Source organism: Rattus norvegicus, chromosome 1 (assembly GCF_021556685.1).
Source record: "Rattus norvegicus strain SHRSP/BbbUtx chromosome 1, alternate assembly SHRSP_T2T, whole genome shotgun sequence".
NCBI lineage: Eukaryota > Metazoa > Chordata > Mammalia > Rodentia > Muridae > Rattus > Rattus norvegicus.
The window spans coordinates 66,730,171-66,751,042 of NC_141534.1; the positions used below are offsets into that span (position 1 = coordinate 66,730,171).

Below are 20,872 nucleotides of genomic sequence, written 5' to 3' on the forward strand. Positions count from 1 at the left end.
CCTCACTTCCGACCCCTTAGGCCCGAGTCAGTCCCAAAAGCCCTCGCTTCCTGACTACACTACTTCCGGGCGCGGCTTCTCTTCCGCCAGCTGGGGCGAGTTCCAGGCTGAGCCCGGATGCTGATGGTGCTGCGTGGCCTGCGGGGCGTGGCGGTGAGTCCGGGGTCGGCGACCTCGCTTTTCTCCAGACACCTGCGCCCCCAGGGGCCTGTCCTAACCTCCCCCTTACCGCTTCCCTCCTCCCACCCGCCTCCTCCGCCCCTCCCTCTCTGCTGTTCCCTACTCTTTACCCCTCTTCTCCCTCCCCTTCCCCACCATCGGTTCCCGGGACCCAGGTGCACGCATCTTGGTCTGCGTGGACGAGCACCTCCGGTCAAGTCTGTCACCCGTGCCTTCCCAGCACAGCGACTGCAGATGAGGGAGTCCCCGAGTTGAGTGTCCCAGCGATGGCTACTCCCTGGAGGTGCGCCCTGTTGATGATCCTGGCATCCCAGGTGGTGATCCTGGTAAAATGTTTGGAAGACGACGACGTCCCTGAGGAGTGGCTCCTTCTGCATGTGGTCCAGGGCCAAATAGGAGCCGGGAATTACAGCTACTTGCGGTTGAACCACGAGGGTAAAATTATTCTCAGGATGCAGAGCCTGAGAGGGGATGCGGACCTGTATGTGTCCGACAGCACTCCGCACCCAAGCTTCGACGAGTATGAGCTGCAGTCTGTCACTTGCGGCCAGGACGTAGTCTCTATACCAGCACACTTCCAGCGACCGGTCGGGATAGGAATTTATGGACACCCTTCTCACCATGAGAGCGACTTTGAGATGAGGGTATACTATGACAGAACTGTGGATCAGTACCCATTCGGAGAGGCTGCCTATGCCGCTGACCAAACAGGAACCAGTCAGAAGCAAGCTTACACTCCAGAGGAGGCAGCCCAAGAAGAGGAGTCAGTCCTCTGGACGATATTGATTAGCATTTTGAAATTGGTGCTTGAAATTCTCTTCTGATCCCTTGAATATGCGCTGGAGCACAAACCCTTATTTGCACGGATCGATTACAGTTTGCTGTGAACCTTGCTACTTGACCTGGTGAAATTCTGGTTACTTTTTTCTAGACTAGGATGGAAAAATAAAGCCATACAGTTTTGTTACCTCAGTTTACTCCCCAAGCAGGAAAAGCAGCAAGCACAATATTTTAGAAATTAAAATTCCTATAAAAAGGAATCTGCTCAATTTAAACATTTTTTTAAATACATTTTGGTTAGTCAGGTGAGTAAAAAGATTACAGTAACAGGCTGTATAAATCAGATTAAACTTTCCTGCTAGTGCAAAAGTTAAAAGGCTGATGACTGTAGAATTTATTCTATAGACATTCTAAGTGAAGTACAGCACTTCAAGTTTTAAAGAGGTACTAAAGCCAGGTCGGAAACGCAGTGAGACCTTCGCTCTTCCCAGAGCCTCTGCACAGTAGGGATATGGCACCTGATATCTAAGCAAGATTTCCTGGCAGCAAGTATTTACAGACTGTTTGTAGCTGTGCGGTAATGACGATTCCAAATCCAGTTGTACTAGATCTTGGGCCATTTGCCCTTTCCTATGCTTAGCCAGATTGGAGCCCTCTAGTTATTAGGTAACTATGATCCTACCTAATCAGGTCAAGACAGAGTCATAACAAGTGGTAACTTTGTTATATTCAAGAAGAAATATTTCAAATTAAGTTGCTACCTCTTTCTGCTGATCTCTGGAAAAAGACAACACTAAGAAATTAATGTCTGGGGAAATGAGCTATTTCTCTGACTTTCTTTCAAGGGTAGAAGTTGCTAATAAAGAAATAAATCAACTGGATGTTTAAGGTCTTAGTTAATTTCAAAAAAAGTTCTTTATTGGCATAAAAATGAAAGTGTTGTAAATAAATTGGCACCAAATATCCCAAACACGAGGGTCAAAGCCTATTTACCCCTCTTTGCTGTTTTTCCCCCTTCTGCCCACTTTCCTGGGTGTTGGGGGAGCTCGCTGACAACAGTCACAAATCCAGCGACCTAGGAGAAAAATTGTTAGTTAATATAGAGTGGACTTTTATTTTTATAGGACTGAGTACAAACCATCTAAACTCATTCCTGAGCTACCTGTAGTGATAACTCCCTGGGAGTTTTCAGTGGGAGGGAGTAGTGACTGGTTCCTTAAGTCAAAGAAGAAAATGTAAACAACCCTTAATCAGTGTGAACTTTAGTGCATGGCCAAAAAGAAAAAAGAAAAAAGACTGTTATCCTTCCTAAAATTCAAGTACCATCATACTTTTGAAACCTCAACACAATTCCTAATGTAGAGACTGTTAAAGAAGCTGGCTTTCTATGGCCTCTTTCTTCACTATTCTAACAGCACTTGTGCTTGCTCTGTCTCTGTCTGTCTCTCTCTCTGCGCCTGCCCCCCCCCTCCATGTCTCCATGCACTTTAAAACTAGCACCTAGACCACATACTTGATCTGAATTACTACAGAAACCTAAGTAACTATTCAAGTTGCGTATTTCTAAAGGAATTCCAGGAACCATTTTTTAAAGAGCACTATACAGTGTTAGCTATGCAACTAAATTCTTCATATTGACCTGTATAATGTTTTAATAGAATTACTGTGATTTACTATTTGAATCTGTGGCCATCCTAAAGTTATCTGGAACTGTCATGCTGCCTCACTTTATAAAAATGTCTTAGCATATGTAAAGACATAGCAGTCACTTTGTTAATAAATAATCTTTAAAAATAAAATCAAACCATTGAGACAGACTGGTGCTGTTACTTTAGTAATTTTAGTAGAAAACACCAGTTCATACTATACCTCAAATGATACTTCCCCCAAAACCTAAACTAGGCATTTTGCCATCTCATTTGTCCTTTGGTCCCAAGGATGAAAATCAAGTATCTGTGACATGGACAATAACAGCTTGAGCATAATTGGAACATGTTCCTGCCATTTATGCAGCCTTAAAAAACTGCTGGGAGATCTTCATACAAGATAATGTGGGTTTTGTTTTGTTTTTTTCATCTTTACCTGATGGAATAGCACCAAGGCCCACACAAAAAGTATGATAACCTCTGTCACACACATCACAGAACATCATTTCTTCTTCATGGTGGGGCTGTCCACATATAATGCATGTCTTACATTCCATACACTGCCATGGGTAGGTCTTAATCATAGAAACAAGCTCCATGGTCATATCCAAGCAAGAAGGGTGGCCTAAATCAAAACCAACATGAATAGCATTTCACAAACGAACTCTTAAGGCATATAAAATATTAGTTCCCAAGAATGTCTGTCATGCTTAATATCACTATAGAAACATCAAAATACAGTGTAGAGGATACATAGGCTTTGTCTATGTCTAACAAGTCACTATTTGTTGATTCTTTGATGGACACCTTGTTGACAACAATAAACCCTAGCTATTGAGGCAACACGCAGGATGAAGTTAAAATCTTAAGTAGACATCTCTACTTACCACTGTTATCACACTGGGAGCAGTGTATAAGTGATTCAGCCTTTCCTTTCTTGTTGGACTCCTTACCCTTCAGACAAATTCCACATAGAGCATTTGGAATGACCTTTGGCTGGAAGGGTAGAAGAGGGCTATAAATTCATGCCAGAAGAACTCACTATGGGTTCAAAAGGGATTTTGTTATTACCTTTATTTTTCATAATTTGCTAATGAAAATCTTTTTGTAAGACGCAACTGGATATAAGATGGATATAAACCTCCCCTACTGATGAAAGCCTAGACTGCACTCTGTAAACAGCATAAACTTGTGTTGCCTAAAATTTAGTGCTCTACACACTTGGCATCATCTCTATAATTCCAAGAAGGGAAAATTAAATAGGATGTCAAATGCCACTGACAATTGGGAAAGAAAACCCCATGTACCACTGACTACACGTAAAAGCTAAGCCTAAGTTTTAAATAACTTACATATTTATTTTAAAACTGGTATTTTTCAGAGCTAAAAAGCTGAAGCTATAAAATCTTTTTAAAAAAACAATATTTGAACATTTTAGTTAAAAGATGTCCCATCCATAGAGTCATGCATAAATGTAGAAATTGGAGTTGTATGCACATTTTTGTTCCACGGCTAAAGAATCAGGAGAACTATGGTAAAGAGGAGAAGCAGTCACTGTGATATGTAATCAGAAAGGAGAAATGTAGTCAAGTAGGAAATACACAAAGCATATTTTGAGTATTATTTTTCAGATTAAAAACATACAGGATTAGGGCTTTAAACATGGAATAGGACAAAGTATAAGAGGTTTCCTACACCTAAACTACCAGGGCAAGAAAAGAATATCTAAGCATCATAATCTTGACCTTCGCAAACAGTGCTCCCTTGTGCTATGGTGCGTGTGAACAAATGGTGTTAAACCGAGGGGGGGGGACAAAGATGATGACAGGAAAATAGTCAAACACCGCCAAATAGACTTTATCTCTTCTAAGTCCTATACCACAGAGATCTAAACTCACTTTATATATCTCACTGCCACTTGTGTACCTTGTCAGACCTAAATACTTTAATTTTTTTAAATACTTTCTTAGCAAAAGATGACAGAGGCATTCAAAAACAATTTTTGGCTTATTTATTTTTTAAAAAGTCAACCTTATACATAAATATGATAAAAAACAATAACTAAACAATCACAAATGTCTCTACAAAATAATAAATATGGAGTTAAACAAACATATAAAATGTCCCATTGACTACTCTCCATCTCCTCTCTATACCCTGCTCTCCCAGCACCTGATAGCAGCTAGTTACTCTGCTATTCCTGCTGCACCCTAAGAACATGCTTTAACTGTGTCCTGGACATCAGTAAAAAAAGATGCTAGGAAATTCACTTCTAAGATTGAGTCTTAACTGCTATAATATGCAGCAGAACTTTCAATAACCTGTCCTAATGTAAAAGATAAACTTAGAGTTTAAGTTAGACACTAGCAGAGTAAGTCCTCTAATTAATCTTTTACTAAAGCCAGGGAAGAAACCACACAATATTAAATTTTGAAAAGAGAATTCCTCATAGGAGACTCTTTACAAAGCAACTCAAAAGGAATAAAACACAAATTAATTCACATTCTAGAGCAATTCAAGTTCTACAATCACTAAAGTACACATAATGCCTATAATAAAAGGAGACACTAAGAAACTTCTGGGTTTACCTTTAAAATTATACATAATGTTCTGATAAATCACTTCAATTTTTTTTCTTACCCAATAATCTTCATCTTGTTGAAAAATATAGGAGGATGGGAGAGGGGAAGAGGGATGGAAAGAAAGAAAGGTGATAGATGAGAGGGCAGCAGTGGAAGCGGGTGAGAGACCACTGTGGCATTTTCTACAGAGATGCTACAGTTCAACACACAAAAGCACACTGTTCGTGCAGCACCCAGGCTCTTACAGGCCACAGCCTGCATCCAGGGCCTCACAGACAGACTGAAGACCAGCACTGAAGGAGGGAGGAGGACCGCCCTGTGCCTCACTAAGACCCTCTGATCACCTTTGCACACTGCCACAGCCTTTTAGTTTCCTTCAGCATCTCAAATAAAAGGCTTGTGTATGCTTTTCTTGTTGAAAAAATAGCAAATAAGTTGAAACTTCATGGTAGCACTAACATAGTATAGATTTTAATTATGTATGTGTAGGCCTGAGCCTAACAGTTACACTTTAATTTCAGGTTAATGTAACCTAAGCAATACCGTCCTACAAGTTGAGGGCAAGCACCAGTCATCCTATTCTATCACATACATTATGTTTAACTCCCATATTCTAAAGTGTGTGTCAGCTTGAAGTACCCTAATATTTAGGCACATCTTGGCTCATTAATACTTTCCATACAGAGGTTAACTTTCAATAATTGTGTTCACATTAATATATAATATCTATATATTGGCTGTTCCTATCTTTGAAATCCCTGAAACATTTTTAGTTACTAAAAATGTTTACAGATTAGAAAATGTTTATTTTGCATATGAGGCTCCCTTGAGTACTATTAACTAAGATTAATCTATATGATTTACTCACTAGATCAGTGATAATATGGATAGTTCTTCAGTTCCAGCCTGTATTATATGTCTGTTTCAATATTCTCTGTTTATAATGCATGATAAAACAGGCTCCTTGTTTAAACTTCCTCAGCCCGACAACTGTCACTCCCACTGGCACCTCTAAGACAGTGACACATACTGGCTCCTGCCGGCTGCCTCTAAAATGTAATCTTTGGAGTATTTTTGGTTTCAGTTATTAAGCAGTGACTGAAATCTTTAGTTTAAAAAGCATAAATAAGCTAGCTATACATGTAGAAAAAAAAAATCACACAGCAGCCTACTGAAGCTGTCCTCAGAATGAGTCCTTGCTGAGTGAGCCATCAATTGTGTGGCTATGCCACAAAAGCATGTTCTAAGCGGACACTGTCAGAATGTGTTCCAGTAGGGCGGACAGACAGTGACTCAGCTCACTTCACTTTTCTTTCTCTGCAATGTGCCGCTGTCGCAATGCTACCACACAGGTGTTTAATAACTCGCTCGGCGCGACTCTTACTCACAGCCTTCCTTTAGTACACCTCCATATAGTGACCAGATGGATATTCTAAGGCAGCCAAGACCAGGAGTGTATGCTGTAGCATCACTGTCCATGTCACAAAGCTGAAGACTACGTCCATTCCTTCTATGACCCTCCTACATCTCCTTGCACCAATACAGCTGCTCACCTCTCATCTAACTTCTCAAGGGGAGAGGCAGACAGAAATGTTAAAAATAATTAGAGTTTCTTATAATCTATGGCCTTACTCCAAGAATGATCAGATCCACAAACTAGGTTTTAGTTCTTGTAACAGAATGGTATATCTGTCAAAGGTTATACAAAAACAATGATGTAATTAACAGCTCTTCCTATTTTCTGTCCAAAACTTGGCAGAATTTGGCAATTGGATCCAACAATCCTTAGAATAAGCCTGATATTGTCAATGAAAGGCACTACAAAAATACCACCTCGTGTGGTTGTAAATCCAGCCCTGCTTCACCAACTGTTCGGATATTCAGAATGCTAGACAATTATGCCCTGCACTCAAAAAAAGGTTCTGCCTTGAAAGAATGTTTTAAAAACTCCTATTTGTCTGGTTATTACTTAAAGGGATGAAGTAATAAATTGTTTATATACAGGAAATAGAAGCTATACCATGACCAAAAGTGACAAGAAAGCCACCAGAGAAAGAAAGCAGTGGACAGGTGCACAGGACAGGATGGCGGAGCGCAGCAAGCTCAGCTCCTCAGGCTCAGAGTTAACGGTATGAGGGAGAAGCTGGCCAGGAAAGAGGCCAAGTCAGGGGCTTTTTTCTTCTACCTTGTACCCAGGAACTGATTTGGACAGTACAGAACGTTTGGAGCCGTCTTTTCTTGGCGTGGCCATTTTGTCTTTTGATTTCTGTCTTCCCTGGAAGGTGTCCTCCTGGCTGTCAGGGGGGCTGTCTCCTTCAGACACATTGCCTGAGGAGCTGTCCTGTAGCAAACAAGTAAAAGCAAAGGTTCCTTGGGATCAGGACCCAGTTGAGTCTCAATTTTTTAAATGACAGAAAACATTTTTTAAGCTGAAAGTTTTTTTCCAATTAAAAATATAAAGATGATTTTAAGAATTTCATTTCTAAATAGAGTAAGAAAAGCCATGTTAAATTATTTACCCATCTAATAATTATTTCTATTAGCAAGTATCCTAGTCAACTACTACACTTTCTGATGTAAGTCATCAAAAACAGAATTACCAACTCAACTATGATTACATTACAGCTCCAATATTTTCATACCACACGGATCCATAGTTTTATATTTATAGAAATACTTATTTTTCCTGAGTGATGGAAGTTATTGCAAAAGTCCTTCAAATACATAACCATGTTCAAACATAAAAGATCCAAAGCCATATCCCTAGCTATCCACGGCAGTATGACATACTATATTTGTTCAAGGAACAAGACCCCAGTATCTGACTATTTAATTCATTTTATAATCCAAGGCTTGCTGACAACTTTATATTCAAATAAATTATAAAAAGTGAATGAAAAAATTAAGTTATCCATATCCACCTGATAAGCATCCTGAAATGACTGGGCCCATGAGCATGTCTCCTTCTGGTTTCTCTGTGTGTTTATGTTCTGCAGAGCCCAGGCTCTCTCATACATACATACCACATATCCTCCTAATGCAGTTTCATTCTGGCAGTGTAATTCACAAAACTGGTTATACTGCAAGTGTGTACACATGTGATTACACTATGTATGTATCAGTAAACACATGATCAGTATATGTACACAATCACATACATCCTATATGTACATAGCACGTATATGCAAATGTGCTGTCATGTTAGTAAAGTACTACATGCATTTTTCTCTTATTCTTTAAACCACATTTCTTTTGTGTAAATGTATCGCCACTGTGGATAAAGATTTATTTCTAAATTCTGTAACACTAAAAACATTTTTTTCTATTTAAATTTTTCTATCATCTAATTAAGGCCTGAGAATTAGTTCTACTAACAAATCTGCCAGGTCAAAATCTGAAAAAATTCTGGGTATGCAGTCAAAATGCTTTCCTCAAATATTTGATTAATTTATATTCCACAAAACAGTGTGATAAAGTTGGGCTCATCATTAACTTCCATAGCTAGCTCCTCTCTGGTAACTGACAGGAGGCATCACCATGTAGGACATGAACAGAACCTTGTTTCATGGTTAAGTATGTGTTAGAAGTAGACAAGGGAATAAAATTCCACTCAATGAAAACACACATTTGGGTTTGCAACAATGTAACATATAAAAGGACCGTGGCTTAGTGTGTATTTCTGAAGACAATCACAACCAGAAACCACCTCAGAGCTACTGTCCTTCATGCTGAGAGCAAATGTCTTGCTTTTTAGCAGCTAAATTTTTGGTATGAGTGCTCTCTTCGGCAGCACATATACTGAATTTTTTATATGAAAAAGACACCCAGAAAAGCAAACACCACATTAGTAAATGTTTCCTACAGGAAACCCCAGATTAAGCAAAAGGAGCACAGGGTACTGTGTGCTGCCCCAGCCCAAGAAACTCCATTCCTCTGTGGCAAAGACCAGTCTATTTTATCAGTATTTCAATCTGCAGAAACAGCAAGTTGGATAAAAGAATATTAATGTTGAATACAATTGCCTATTTTGCTCAAAATAGTAAGTTTTTCAATAAAAAAAGTTGCCCCCAAAAAAGCACTACCTATTTATATCAATACACACTAAATATTCTTGTACAATTTTTCTAGAAATAGATGTGACTGTCTCATTCAAACAGTCTGGTAATAGAGTTCAATTTAACATTCCAGGAAAGTAATCAGCAAATAACCCAAGGATCTTCCCGGGAAGGTGCACAGTCCTACCGAAGTGCCTTTATTCTTCCGCTTCTCATCCCCTCCACCGTCTTCACCGTCATCTGAGTCTCCATCACTATCTAGTGCCGGGAGCTCTGGGTCCAGGGGCGGCTCATACAGGGCTGTGTTTAATGGCAAGTACCGAAGCTCATCTGGTGAGTACCTAAATTCAGAAAGGTTGCTTTCATTTGCCCTTGAATATCAAGTGTGTACAAACTACCTTTAAGCTATGAAATTTGCTTTATGCTTCTCACATATACTTCACACAAATGGGCAGGGAGAATTTCATTTTGGTCATAAGGTGGGAATAAGTAATAAATTTTAGCAATCAGAACATTTCTTCCCCAACTGACCATACAGATATTGCATTTGATCCTATCTAAACATAATGTCAGTCTTTCCCTTTACCCTCAAAGCAAGAAAAAAGACAATGACTACTGTATCAGCAGATAGGAGTGGAACCCAGGCAGCCCAAAAAATGCTCCTGCACAACCACACATGCAAGCTGTGGTGACTTGTGCACTGCAACCTTCCACTTAGAACAGGCTCAGCAGAGTGTCATCCAGTGCGTGGTGTGTAACAATTAGAGAAAAATTAGGGAACAGTTTTTAACAGCGATTATTTTAAGACATGGGAAAGCATGTAGTGCAACATTTGAGTCTCCCCAGTTCAGGCTGCGCATAGCCGTCCTGGCCTCAGAGGCCTCCTCAGTGCTAACACACCATCACCACATCGGAACACAGGAGCTGGCAGGACACCATCAGATTTTGGTTTTCCAGATTGAAATTTTTTTTAAAAAGTTAAAATTTTGCACAATTAAATTAGAGTATCAAACAGCCTGGCTGTGCTAAAAATCATGTTTTCTGTAGAACACCTACTCTGAGAACAAGTCTCCAGAATGAGGTCTACTGCTGGAAGAAAAGCTGAGATTTTGAAACAAGAGGAACCCATTTGTCCTGGTCTGAAAGGCGTTTGGTTGCATTTAAGATGAAAACAGGAAGTAAGTACACTTATAGGATTGTGGCTGTGTGTGCCCTGGTACTTATCTGTCCCTTCTTTTATCTCCCCTCTCACTGCTATCATGTCCTTCTGTGCTGCATGTTGTGAGCTCCACTCAAGTGAAGAAGGCTCTGGAGAGGACCTGACACTGAACCTACCTGAGATTCTACTTCACAAAAGCCTCCCAAGGATGCCAAACTACTGGGCCACGGGCCATACTGAAAGTACCCAAGACCTATGCAGACAAGGCTGGCAGAGGTGGCCCTCCAGACCTTCCCTGTAGGCCTTCAATTCTAATAGAATGGTGTTCTTTGCACAGAAGCCAAGAGGGAAATGCAGACACAAATCCTACACACCTTTTGGTGTCACTGATAAACAAAAATGTCTAGGAGGCCCCGAAATCAATGGTAACTGAAGTACTGAATACCTCTTATAGTACTCCTGGAACTGCCCGGGGATGAGAGCCACTGGATAGGAACTGACCTTCGTTCGGTCTGTTGGCAACACTTTGTACTTCCCTTGAGGCACTTGGATGACCTGCGTTCAGATCAAGAAATGTGAAAACTGATTCCAACCTGGGAATCAAGGCTTCAAAAAAGAATTCCCATGCGTACACTACATCATGTCCCCACACTATAGAAAAGCCAGCACGTTAAATACCACAGTAGCAATAACTGAGCGGACACTTGGTGCCTCCCAGCCCTGTACTTTAGCTCTGTGCCTGTTATTCACCATGTGCACAGGCTCTGAGGAAAGGCAGTGTAAAGCCTCTGGCTCGTCATAGCCTTTTGTGAAGTTTGGAAACTTCTTTGTAGCTCACCTGGCTCCTTCTATCAAATGTAGGGGACATTTGTGTAAGCTCATGGGACTCCCATCAAAACCAAACAGACAAGCTCAAGTGTGCTGCTCTCACACACACTCTGGGGTCACGGGGTTAGATGCATAGCTACTATTCGTCTTGCTCAGTAAACTCAATCATAAAGCAAAGAGGTTTCGGAAAGAAGGAAAGGAAGGAGGATGGGAACGCAGGCAACTGGCATTATCCAATATATCATTAAAAATGGTATCTTAACTTCTGTGAGAAAATAAACACAGCTGGCACAATAATAATAATAACAACAACAACAATAATAATAAGCAGCTGGTGACCATTCTGCAGCAACAAGGGAGCCCCAGATACTCCTGCACTGTATCACCCTACATGCGTCTGCAAGTCAAAGTACGCTCTTCTTTCTTCCATGCGCTCCCGGTTTAAGTTGCTGTTAAACTCTGCTGCCTTCTTGGCGGCTTTCTTAATGTACTCAGGCACTTTGCTGGCTTCGACTTTCTGAGTACTCTGTTGCTGCATTTGCTGAAAGGAAAATAGTACAGTTAGAAGTCAGATATAGTTTTATAAAAAGTTTTCCCGCCCCCTAAGACAGACATCAGTCACCTCAAATCACTTACAGAATACTCTTTATAATGATCTGTAATTCTCTGACGTTCCTTTTCTTGTAGAATAACAGAATATTCAGCGTGTTTAGCTGGATATTCTTTTATCATTAAGTCAATCACTTCATCACTGCGCAATGCTGTTAAACCTATTTTAGACCCCCCCCAAAAGAAAGTAAAGAAAATATCTTAAGGCCAAGCGAACACAGTGCTTTTTCAAAACTAGCTTTTTTTTTACTGTCTTACTGTAATCAAAGCAAAATTAATACATTGTAAAATATAAGTTAATTCTTCCCAATAAAGTCAAGCAATCAAAACTAAACGTTATCTTGTAAAACAAAAATTAAATCAAATCAAATGATTTGAGCCTTTCTATTTTATATAAATCGTAAGAATATACTTAGAAATAATTATGAATGGTATATAGTAGCCACTAATAATTAAGACAGGATATGTAAAAAGTATTTCTCAATATATATTTCTAAGTCTCCAAATTTATATATCAGAAATACTATCAATTCACATCTTAAAACATTCGCCAGTCTACACACACCACGTAACTTTTACAGCATCAGTATCAGATTTCCCTACTGCTGTGATGAATTTATACTGGGAAGTGCCCGTTGACATTGATGCACTCACCAAAGATAAATTATCAATAAAGCAGATGCTATAAGGAACTTAAAAGTTTGACAAGATTTGCCAAAAATAAGAATCTATGGGTTCAATCCCCAGTAGTACAGATAAAGCTCTCTACTTAGATATAAATTCTACTCCCAAAACACAAACATTTTGACAACTCTGTTAAAGTTATCAATAGAAAATTATATTGTAGTATAAAAAAATTATATCATGCCTTTACATTTTAACAATTAAAAATAAGTAAACAACTTATTATTTAAATAATTTATTAATTTTGTAAACTATTTTAGGAGATGTGTCATTTATCTAATTATCTACCACCTACAAATGTTCATTTAATAGACAGGATAGGTGCTAGTTACCTAGTGTGCACTGTGTTTCCGTGATGACGTTTAATTCTCTCAGGTACAGTTTCTCCTTGTGAGATAAATCTCGTCGCTCTAAATCTCCAAAAGCAGAACAAAAGGACTGTTAAAAACTAAAACTATTGGGGCTGGGGATTTAGCTCAGTGGCAGAGCGCTTACCTAGGAAGCACAAGGCCCTGGGTTCGGTCCCCAGCTCCAAAAAAAAGAACCAAAAAACAAACAAACAAAAAAAAAAAAACTAAAACTATACATCTTAAAACTTTTAAAAACTTAGGAAAACAACTATTTAAACACATTTGTTGCTAAATTTTCTAAGTATTATTAGGTAACTACACACACACACACACACACACACACACACACACACACACACATCTTACAAATTCAAGAAATAAACATCAGAAAACTAAAAACTAGAACAATCCGAAGTTAACCATTTTCTATATTAGGGCAGCTCATCATGAATGGCTTCCGACAATTCAAGCTCGGCTTAGATGCTATCTCTATTTCTGAGGCCACAGAGCAACAGTTTCGATTAAAAACACTGGCTATAAAGTGATTTTTCTTTTCAAACTTATCCTCAAGAAGTCAGTAGGATGTTACACACCTATAATCTTATTCTGTCCCTAAAGAACTTGGTGACATACAGAAGAAGCATGCTACCTCCACAGTAGGATACTGAGTGCTCATCACAAATTAAATCAGCAAGTGCACTTGCTTCATAAGCAGAAGAAAAATAACTCATAACCAAGTCTCTGTGGTAAGTATGATGTCATCCATTAATACACTAAGCCGTAAGTACCTGGATATTTCCGCTTGAAGGAGGTCACACCCAGATATTCACTGACTTGCTCCTGAAGCATGTAGTATTCTCCTGTTTCATCAGGTGGCCATTTGTATTCTATTAAGTTTTCTGCTGGGTAGTAACTGAAGCTAAGATGCAAACACACATTATGCCTTATATGTGGCATTTATTAAACGTCAATCATATTTATATTCCAAATTATTTTCAAAACAATTTTAAGAATTGCAATTCTTTTTATTACTGCTGTAATTATAGAAAAAATTACAAAATGGGTAAAAGGAAGAAATTTAATGATCCAAAATGTCACATAAAAAAGTCCACTAAATTTCTTCACATGCAAACATATACATGGCAGTTTCTGTACATGCAAAGAACCTAAGGCTGGAGAGATCTCAGTGGTTAGGAGCGCTTATGACTGACGCTTGCAGAGGATGAGTATTTGCTTCCCAGCACCACATCAGGCAGCTCACAACCACCATGACTCCAGCTCAGAACCTACTATGATCTTCTGGCCTCGGCGAGCCGCCATACCCACGTGGGCACACACGTAAAGTTAAACCCTACTAGATCTAAGAAAGCAAAGCAAGGAAGCAACACTCAAGTAGTTTTATTTAAAAGTCACTACAATTACGTCATACATCCCAGATATAACAGACAACTTCCGATCCTTATGTATTGCTCAGTAAGTCACACACAACTAGAAAAGCAGACATTCCAAGGACCACTTTGTCAGTGAACTGGACAATAAGCTGTAATTTTATGTCTTTATACTCTACAAACCTGAAGTAAAGAGCAGATCTATTTGGAAGTTGTGTACTGCACCCAACTGCAATCCTCAACAGTAAAGACTGTAATGAACGGGTCAATCTGGATCACGTAACATAAATCAGACGCAGGAGTGGGACAGTGGTTTGTAGCATTTATTCATTTAAAACTAGCTCATCGGGGTTGGGGATTTAGCTCAGTGGTAGAGTGCTTGCCTAGCAAGTGCAAGGCCCTGGGTTCGGTCCTCAGCTCCGGGGGAAAAAAAAAAAAAACTAGCTCATGAAACAGCCAAACCTGGTTGGTGCTAGCAAAGAACAGACACATACAAAGCCACAGAAAGGAACCTCACCTCCCATCACATCGCATGCAAAAAGTAGCTCAGAATGAATCAAAATCCTAAATGTATGTAAGAGCTGCCTAGAAAACTCTAAGTTAAAAACCAACTCTTACACTTAATACCCAAAACAAAAGTTACGGGCATGAAAATTAAAAAAAAAAAAAGTGACACTATCAACTATAGGGAAAAAAGCCAGATAAAGAAATTCCTATGCAGAGTACGTCAAGAAGAGAAATGGACAGCTGGGCATAGCGGTGTAGGCCTTCCGTCCTAGCGCTGTGAGCCAGCCTATCTACATAGTGAGTTCTAGGCTAGCCAGAGGGACATAGGAAGACCCTGTCTCAAAAAACAAAAGCGAAAACGGGCAGGGGTGGAGAAGTGGACAGAGAAGTAAACAGACATTTCTCCAAAAATATAAGTCAAATTGTCAAAATACACCTAAAAAATATTCAACAAACACCACTAGCCAGTGTATACAAAACAAAATCACAGTGGGTGATTAAGTTATGTTTTTCCATTTGCCTATCATCAAAATAAGCAAAAACCAAAAACAATGTTGCAAGGTGTATTACTGGTGGGAATGCAGAATGGTGGTACCACTGGAAATGTATGGAAGGTCCTTATAAAAGCTGAACACAGAATTACCATATGGTACAGCTTTCCACTTCTAGCTATATACCAGGGTACTAAGAGCAAGGGTTCTGAACGCCAGTGTTCACTTCAGCATTAATTACCCCAGCCTGCAGGCATACACAGGAATAAGCAAAATGTAGCAGCACATACAGTGGAATATCGTTCAGACTTCAGGACCTCCAACACAGATGAACCTTGAAGATAATATGGTTAGGGATAGGCACTGTATGGTTCACAGTCAGGGGCAGGAAGGAGAACTTAGTTGGTAACCAACCAGCAGCAGGGGGCAGGAAGGAACAGGAGGTACTGGGGGGTTCTGCAGTTTCACTACTGAAGTTTTGAAAAGGGGTGAGAGTGATGGTTGCACAATATTGTAAATGTAATTAATGCCACTGAACTATACTTCTTATATATAAAAAGTGTTACGATGGCTGTATTTTATGTACCTATTTTATCGTTTGTTTTTTTTAATAGTTCTCAGGAGCAAGACCAACTTCGATATTATATTATATGACTCTTTTTTAAAGATTTGTTTGTTTGCTTGCTTTGTGTATATGTGTACAAACATCTGTGGAGGACAGAATGGAACATCAGCGCCTCTGGAGCTTACAGGAGACTGGGGGAGGTGGGTGCTGGTAACCAATCTCCAGTTAGACAAGCATTCTTAACTTCTGAGCCATCTCTCCAGCCCATACATATAATTTTTAATAACTTTTCATGCTGCCTGGGATAGGAAAGAAGAAGTGAGCAAACAGTTTACAGAAGTCACTACTGAGCCTTAAAGCAGCAGTACCTAAGATCTTGACTTGAAGTCTCGCAACTTCTTGAACTATCCCCTGAACCCATTCGTCTTCTTTTAGATGGATGACCCCCATCATTTGAGTTATCTTCATTATCATCCTGTACATTAAAAAAATGGAAAATGTTAAAATGAATTAAAAACAAAGAGTGATTCTGTATCATTCCAGTCTGCCTAAATATCAACAAGAGAAAGCACATTTCTACCTAGTGTCCTTAGAAAACTTAATTTTAGAATAATTAAAAGGACAGAGAATTTGTTATAAGAAATGGAATAAATCTAAAAACTGACCTTCAATCTAAACAAAATTGATTTTCAACTATATTTTAAATGTACTCTGCTTTCATTTTCTTACCAACTAGGTTGTGTTCAAATGTCTTCTGCTTTTTAATAGCAAAACCACTTTAAAATCAAAGTAAGCCTTCCTATTTGAGCTGGGAAATAAATACTAACAAATTTTGTAGCACACTTCCATTTACAACTGGCCTACCAGATCACATTCTAATTAGCTACTTTGCAGATGAAGGACTGGACACAGGTTACCAAGTCTAACTACATTCTTTTTCTTCTATAGCAGAAATTCAGCACATTGTGATAAGCTCATAGAAGATATAAGTTGTTGAGCCATTCCATTAAGGAAAGAAGTAGTCAAATGTTTTTAAAATAATTCATTTACATATTGCTCATGGCTTCAGCTCATAGTTCTTTAAATCAAGGTACTATAGCTCTTAACACTACTAATCTTACTATATATTTCAATAAGGACCCGCGAAAGAAAATAAAAAGGAAGCACAGGCCAGCACGTCAGGTCAGCATGCCACTGTGGGCTGCCTGGAGTCGTATGGAGCAGCTGTCCACCAGCTGTGTGGTAACCTGCCAGCTTCTCCCTGTCTGAAAGCCTAGGTGGCTGATGCAAGGATTCAGTGAAGTGATACATGAGCACATGAAGAGCAAGGGCTAGTGCATAACTGATATATGTTAACGTTGAGGTTAGCAGTGATTTTACATTTCACTATGTCTCTAGCACCTAGGAATTTACTAAAATTATTTTTCAAATTAAAAAAAAAGAAACCATTCTCCTTTTCACTCATCAAAAATGAAGTCAAGTAAACAAACTTAATATTCCTTTTTAAAACTAAAAAACAAGTTGAAAGATAATATTTAATATTTAATTTTTCACAGTACTCATATTCCATACTTGCTTGACAAGGTTCATTTTAAGCTCTGAAGCATTTTAAGCGCTATTTTACTAATTTGTGAATATTTTAAAGATTTCTGTTTAAAAACGCTTTTAGTTAAAAACAATGATCCATTCGAAAAGAAACAATAATGGAAGTTGACACAGAGTTTAACAGCTCACAACCGTATGAATTCTAAGGGCTACGTTCCAGGTAAGGCCCTCTTCTCTGCAAGGTCCTCAGTCGGGGCCAGGAGCCAGCAGCCCCCGGGCGCTGCTCTGACTCGGGCCCGGCCACAGTGAGGTTCACAGGGGAGCAGACAGAGGCCCCTCGGGGAGGGACGGGCACGTGGACGGGTCACTTCGGCTGGCCGAGTCTGTGGGTGTGAACCCACGTTCTGCCAACTCGGGACCACGAGCGCACGCCCCGCTCAGCGTCTCCTGGACTTGAGATCCCAAAAGGCCGCAACTTTTCTGACTTCCCCAGGCTGCGGGCGCTCCGTCTCAACCACTCTTCGCGAGTCTTCCGGTCCCTACTACTCCCCGACAACTTCCCACCCGCCGCGCAGGTCTCCCTGAGGTCCGCGCCCACCGTTCGCCGCACTTGTTGCTTGGGGACCCGCCGTCCTGTCCCCACTGCGCTCCCGAACCCGGCCCGGGCCGCTGCAGCCGTTGGGCAGCGCGCTCCGCTCACCTTCGGGGACTGCGCTCCGGGGGAGGCCGGGTCGCTGTCGCACCGCCGCGGGGACAGCGCCGCCCCGGGCCCGGCCGCTGCCATCAGCCCCAGCGCCCCGCGCCTCCGTCGTCGTCGCCGCCGTCGCCTAGTCCCAGCCGCCGCCGCCGCCGCTGCCGCCGCTGTCGCGCGGGCCGCCCGGCGCCCCGGCCCCGCCCCCTCCGCCCGCCCGCCCGGGGGCCGGCCCCTGCCGCCGCGCGCCCCGCGGCCCGCCAGCGCCACCGCCATGGCCGCCAGCGCGCCGCCGGCCGGGACCCGCACGCCGCTCACGTCAGCCGGCTGCAGCTGCGCGGCTCTACGGGCCTGGGCCGGGGCCCGCCGCCTTGCCGCCTTCACCCGGCCCGCCGCGCCCGGCCTGAGCTCCGCTGGCCAGCTGCCGCCTTGGCCCGGGCCCCGGCCCGACCCGGGTTCCTGGCCGCCTGGCGAGCTCGCCGCCGCCCCTTCCCTGCGCCCCCAGCCCGGCCCTTCGCGTCAGCCGCGGCTCCGCGCCGCCCCGCCCCGCCGCGGTCCCGCCCCCTCCCCTCCTCCGCCGCGCGTCAGCCGGGGGTCCTCAGTCGGCGGCGGCTGCCTAGTCCCCACCTGGGTCGCCAGCTCCTCCCGTGAAAGATGGGTCCCTACCACGCGTGTCCTCCAACCCCCACCCCTACACACACACACACACACCGGTGCCCAGCTCCTCCCCTCAGCCAGGGGTCTCCACCACGCTGTCTCTTCCCGCCCCCACCCCGAATCAAGGGTCCCCGCTACGTGGTATCCTCCCACCACCGGTCCCAGCCCCTCCCCTCAGCCTGGGGTCCCCACACCCGCGGCCACCTTCCCCTTCTCCACCAGTGTCTGCGCTCCCTTCTGTAACTGAAGGATTTGAGTCCTCAGTCTACTTCCTCCTCTCTCCTCAGCCCTGAGGGTCAACCACCCCAGGAGCTCCGCCTCCTCTCTCCTTGAGATCCCCTCTCCTGTAGTGCCTTTTCCCCACCCCGCCATCTTCACTCCGCACACCTCTGGGTCCCCAAGGCGCCCTTGGCTCCTTTGTTCTACATTTGCCACTCCCGAAACCTAGGTGTAGTGGCCACGAGAAAAGTCAGAGCAGCACTCTGGCTGAACAGGACCCAATCAGGCAAGAACATAGAGAAGGTCCCCCAAACCATATGACAGTGTCAGAAAACATAATCACCTGCAGGACACAGGATTGGGAATCCCTGGGAAATGAAAGCCAGTGTGCTTGGATTTATATTGATCCTAGTTCTTAGACTTCGCCTTTTGAAAGGCCGGACCCCACCCTTTGAAAGGAGCACCAGGAAGACAACAGGTCCAATAGACAAAGGCAAGGGACAGAGAAGCACCCCTATGCTCCCCAGCCCCCATCCACAACACTCCCCACAACTCTTCCAAGAATGTACAGGACCAGATCAGAAAAGATGATCTAGCTCTTGGATTTCAGAATTTGAGTTCCCTTTCATGGCCAGGACTTCTAGCTCCTGACAATAAACCCAGCATTTTCTCCTCACATGAAATATAGTGTGTCCACATGAAAGATAGAGCTGTCACCTACACAAGGCAGAGGTGAAGGGAATGCCTGCCATAGAGCAGGATGTCTGCATTATAGATCAGCAGCTTCAAGCTAAGCAATACACAAATATATAATTGAACTTAAGAGCAGCGTAGGTGGAAGAGAACTTACTTGCAATAAAAAAACAAGATTTTAATGTTATAAAACTTGAAAGTTAAAAGACAAGAGAGATGAATATAGTAGATCTAATGTGGAAACTGAGATCTGTCTCTATTTCTTTTGCAGTTGTGATAAAATACTCTGACAAAGCAACCTATGGGAAAGGGTTTCTCTAGCTCTGTTCAACTGTACAAACAGTCCTGTGGTCACATCACATCCAGTCGGAGTGCAGAGAGAATGCACTCAATACAATCTTTCTGTGTGGTCCAGGATCTTATCCCAGGTTCTGGTGCTACCCACAGTGATCCTGGTTTGCTACCTCAATCCAATCAAGCTATTCCACCAGCACATCCAGAGACTGAGCTAACCTAGATAAGCCCTCACAGGTGCTAAAGATTTTAGATTCTCATCAATTGTACAACTGAGATTAAATACCACCTGTTTCAAGACAGAAAATGGATAACAATTTGGAAAATAGGAAGTGTGTTCAGGTTTACCCTTTATTCTAGTTTGACTTGATAACAGGGCAAATGAAAAGGCATTAAGAGCTAGAGATTGAAAACAATGTGACATGTGGAGAAGACAATGAGGTCTCGTTAAGACTGGCTTAAGACTAAGCTTCAGAGAGGGAGGAATCTAGATAAGAAAACACCAATGCTTTATCATTTTTCCTTTAAGTTTAGAGAGCCCTTTCAAAAGAATGAACACAAAATATTAAAACACCATCCAAAATACATCTGCCCTTATAATTTTTCCAAAATGTATCTTATATTTACATTATTTAAGACTTCCACTTCATTTCCTATGGCAAGTCCTAATTTTATTTCTGAGACACACTCTCAGACTTGCCTATCCTGGAACTATGTAGACCAGGCTAGCCTAGAACTCAGAGATCCATCCCCTGTGCCTCCTAAATGCTGAGATTAAAAAGACATGTGCCAGCTGTCTAGCTATCCTAATTTTCTTAAACCTAAGAATAACTATACCTCTGTATTGGAATCTGTAAGAATTCGTACCTACCTTCTACTGCTTTGAGGTAACATGTTAGTAATTATAACTGGCTCTTTGTGTGTTTCGCATGTGTATGGTAAGGTAACA

General features: G+C 41.8%; 2 protein-coding genes and 1 long non-coding RNA gene across 7 annotated transcripts; 2 read left to right on the forward strand and 1 right to left on the reverse strand.

Annotated features, from left to right (window-relative positions):
* Positions 1–52: 52 nt before the first annotated feature.
* C1h6orf120 (similar to human chromosome 6 open reading frame 120) lies at positions 53–2,777 on the forward strand. 3 transcript variants are annotated; one of them, NM_001103356.2, is made up of 2 exons: positions 53–153; positions 336–2,775. In NM_001103356.2, exon 2 carries the CDS (start codon positions 447–449, stop codon positions 1,002–1,004), a length of 558 nt encoding a protein of 185 aa, NP_001096826.1. In that variant the 5' UTR covers positions 53–153; positions 336–446; the 3' UTR covers positions 1,005–2,775. The 3 variants fall into 3 exon arrangements, with proteins under 3 accessions (NP_001096826.1, NP_001406459.1, XP_087428439.1); NM_001419530.1 differs by having other exon boundaries at positions 62–153; positions 401–2,775; XM_087572313.1 differs by having other exon boundaries at positions 98–153; positions 406–2,777.
* Positions 1,857–18,578, reverse strand: Phf10 (PHD finger protein 10). Of its 2 annotated transcripts, none has more exons than XM_087651182.1 (12): positions 18,070–18,578; positions 16,193–16,299; positions 13,662–13,792; positions 12,856–12,933; positions 11,867–12,000; positions 11,622–11,771; positions 10,848–10,957; positions 9,431–9,584; positions 7,374–7,529; positions 3,494–3,602; positions 3,043–3,231; positions 1,857–2,035 (listed from the first exon to the last, which is right to left on the reverse strand). In XM_087651182.1, exons 1-12 carry the CDS (start codon positions 18,334–18,336, stop codon positions 1,950–1,952), a joined length of 1,671 nt encoding a protein of 556 aa, XP_087507308.1. In that variant the 5' UTR covers positions 18,337–18,578; the 3' UTR covers positions 1,857–1,949. The 2 variants fall into 2 exon arrangements, with proteins under 2 accessions (XP_087507308.1, NP_001019918.3); NM_001024747.3 differs by having other exon boundaries at positions 12,856–12,939; positions 18,070–18,244.
* Positions 9,486–16,358, forward strand: LOC148007176 (uncharacterized). Of its 2 annotated transcripts, XR_015646252.1 has the most exons (4): positions 9,487–9,576; positions 10,291–10,421; positions 13,492–13,619; positions 15,874–16,358. It is a non-coding gene; the product is annotated as an uncharacterized LOC148007176 (long non-coding RNA). The 2 variants fall into 2 exon arrangements; XR_015646251.1 differs by lacking the exons at positions 13,492–13,619; positions 15,874–16,358 and having other exon boundaries at positions 9,486–9,576; positions 10,291–12,173.
* Positions 18,579–20,872: the final 2,294 nt, after the last annotated feature.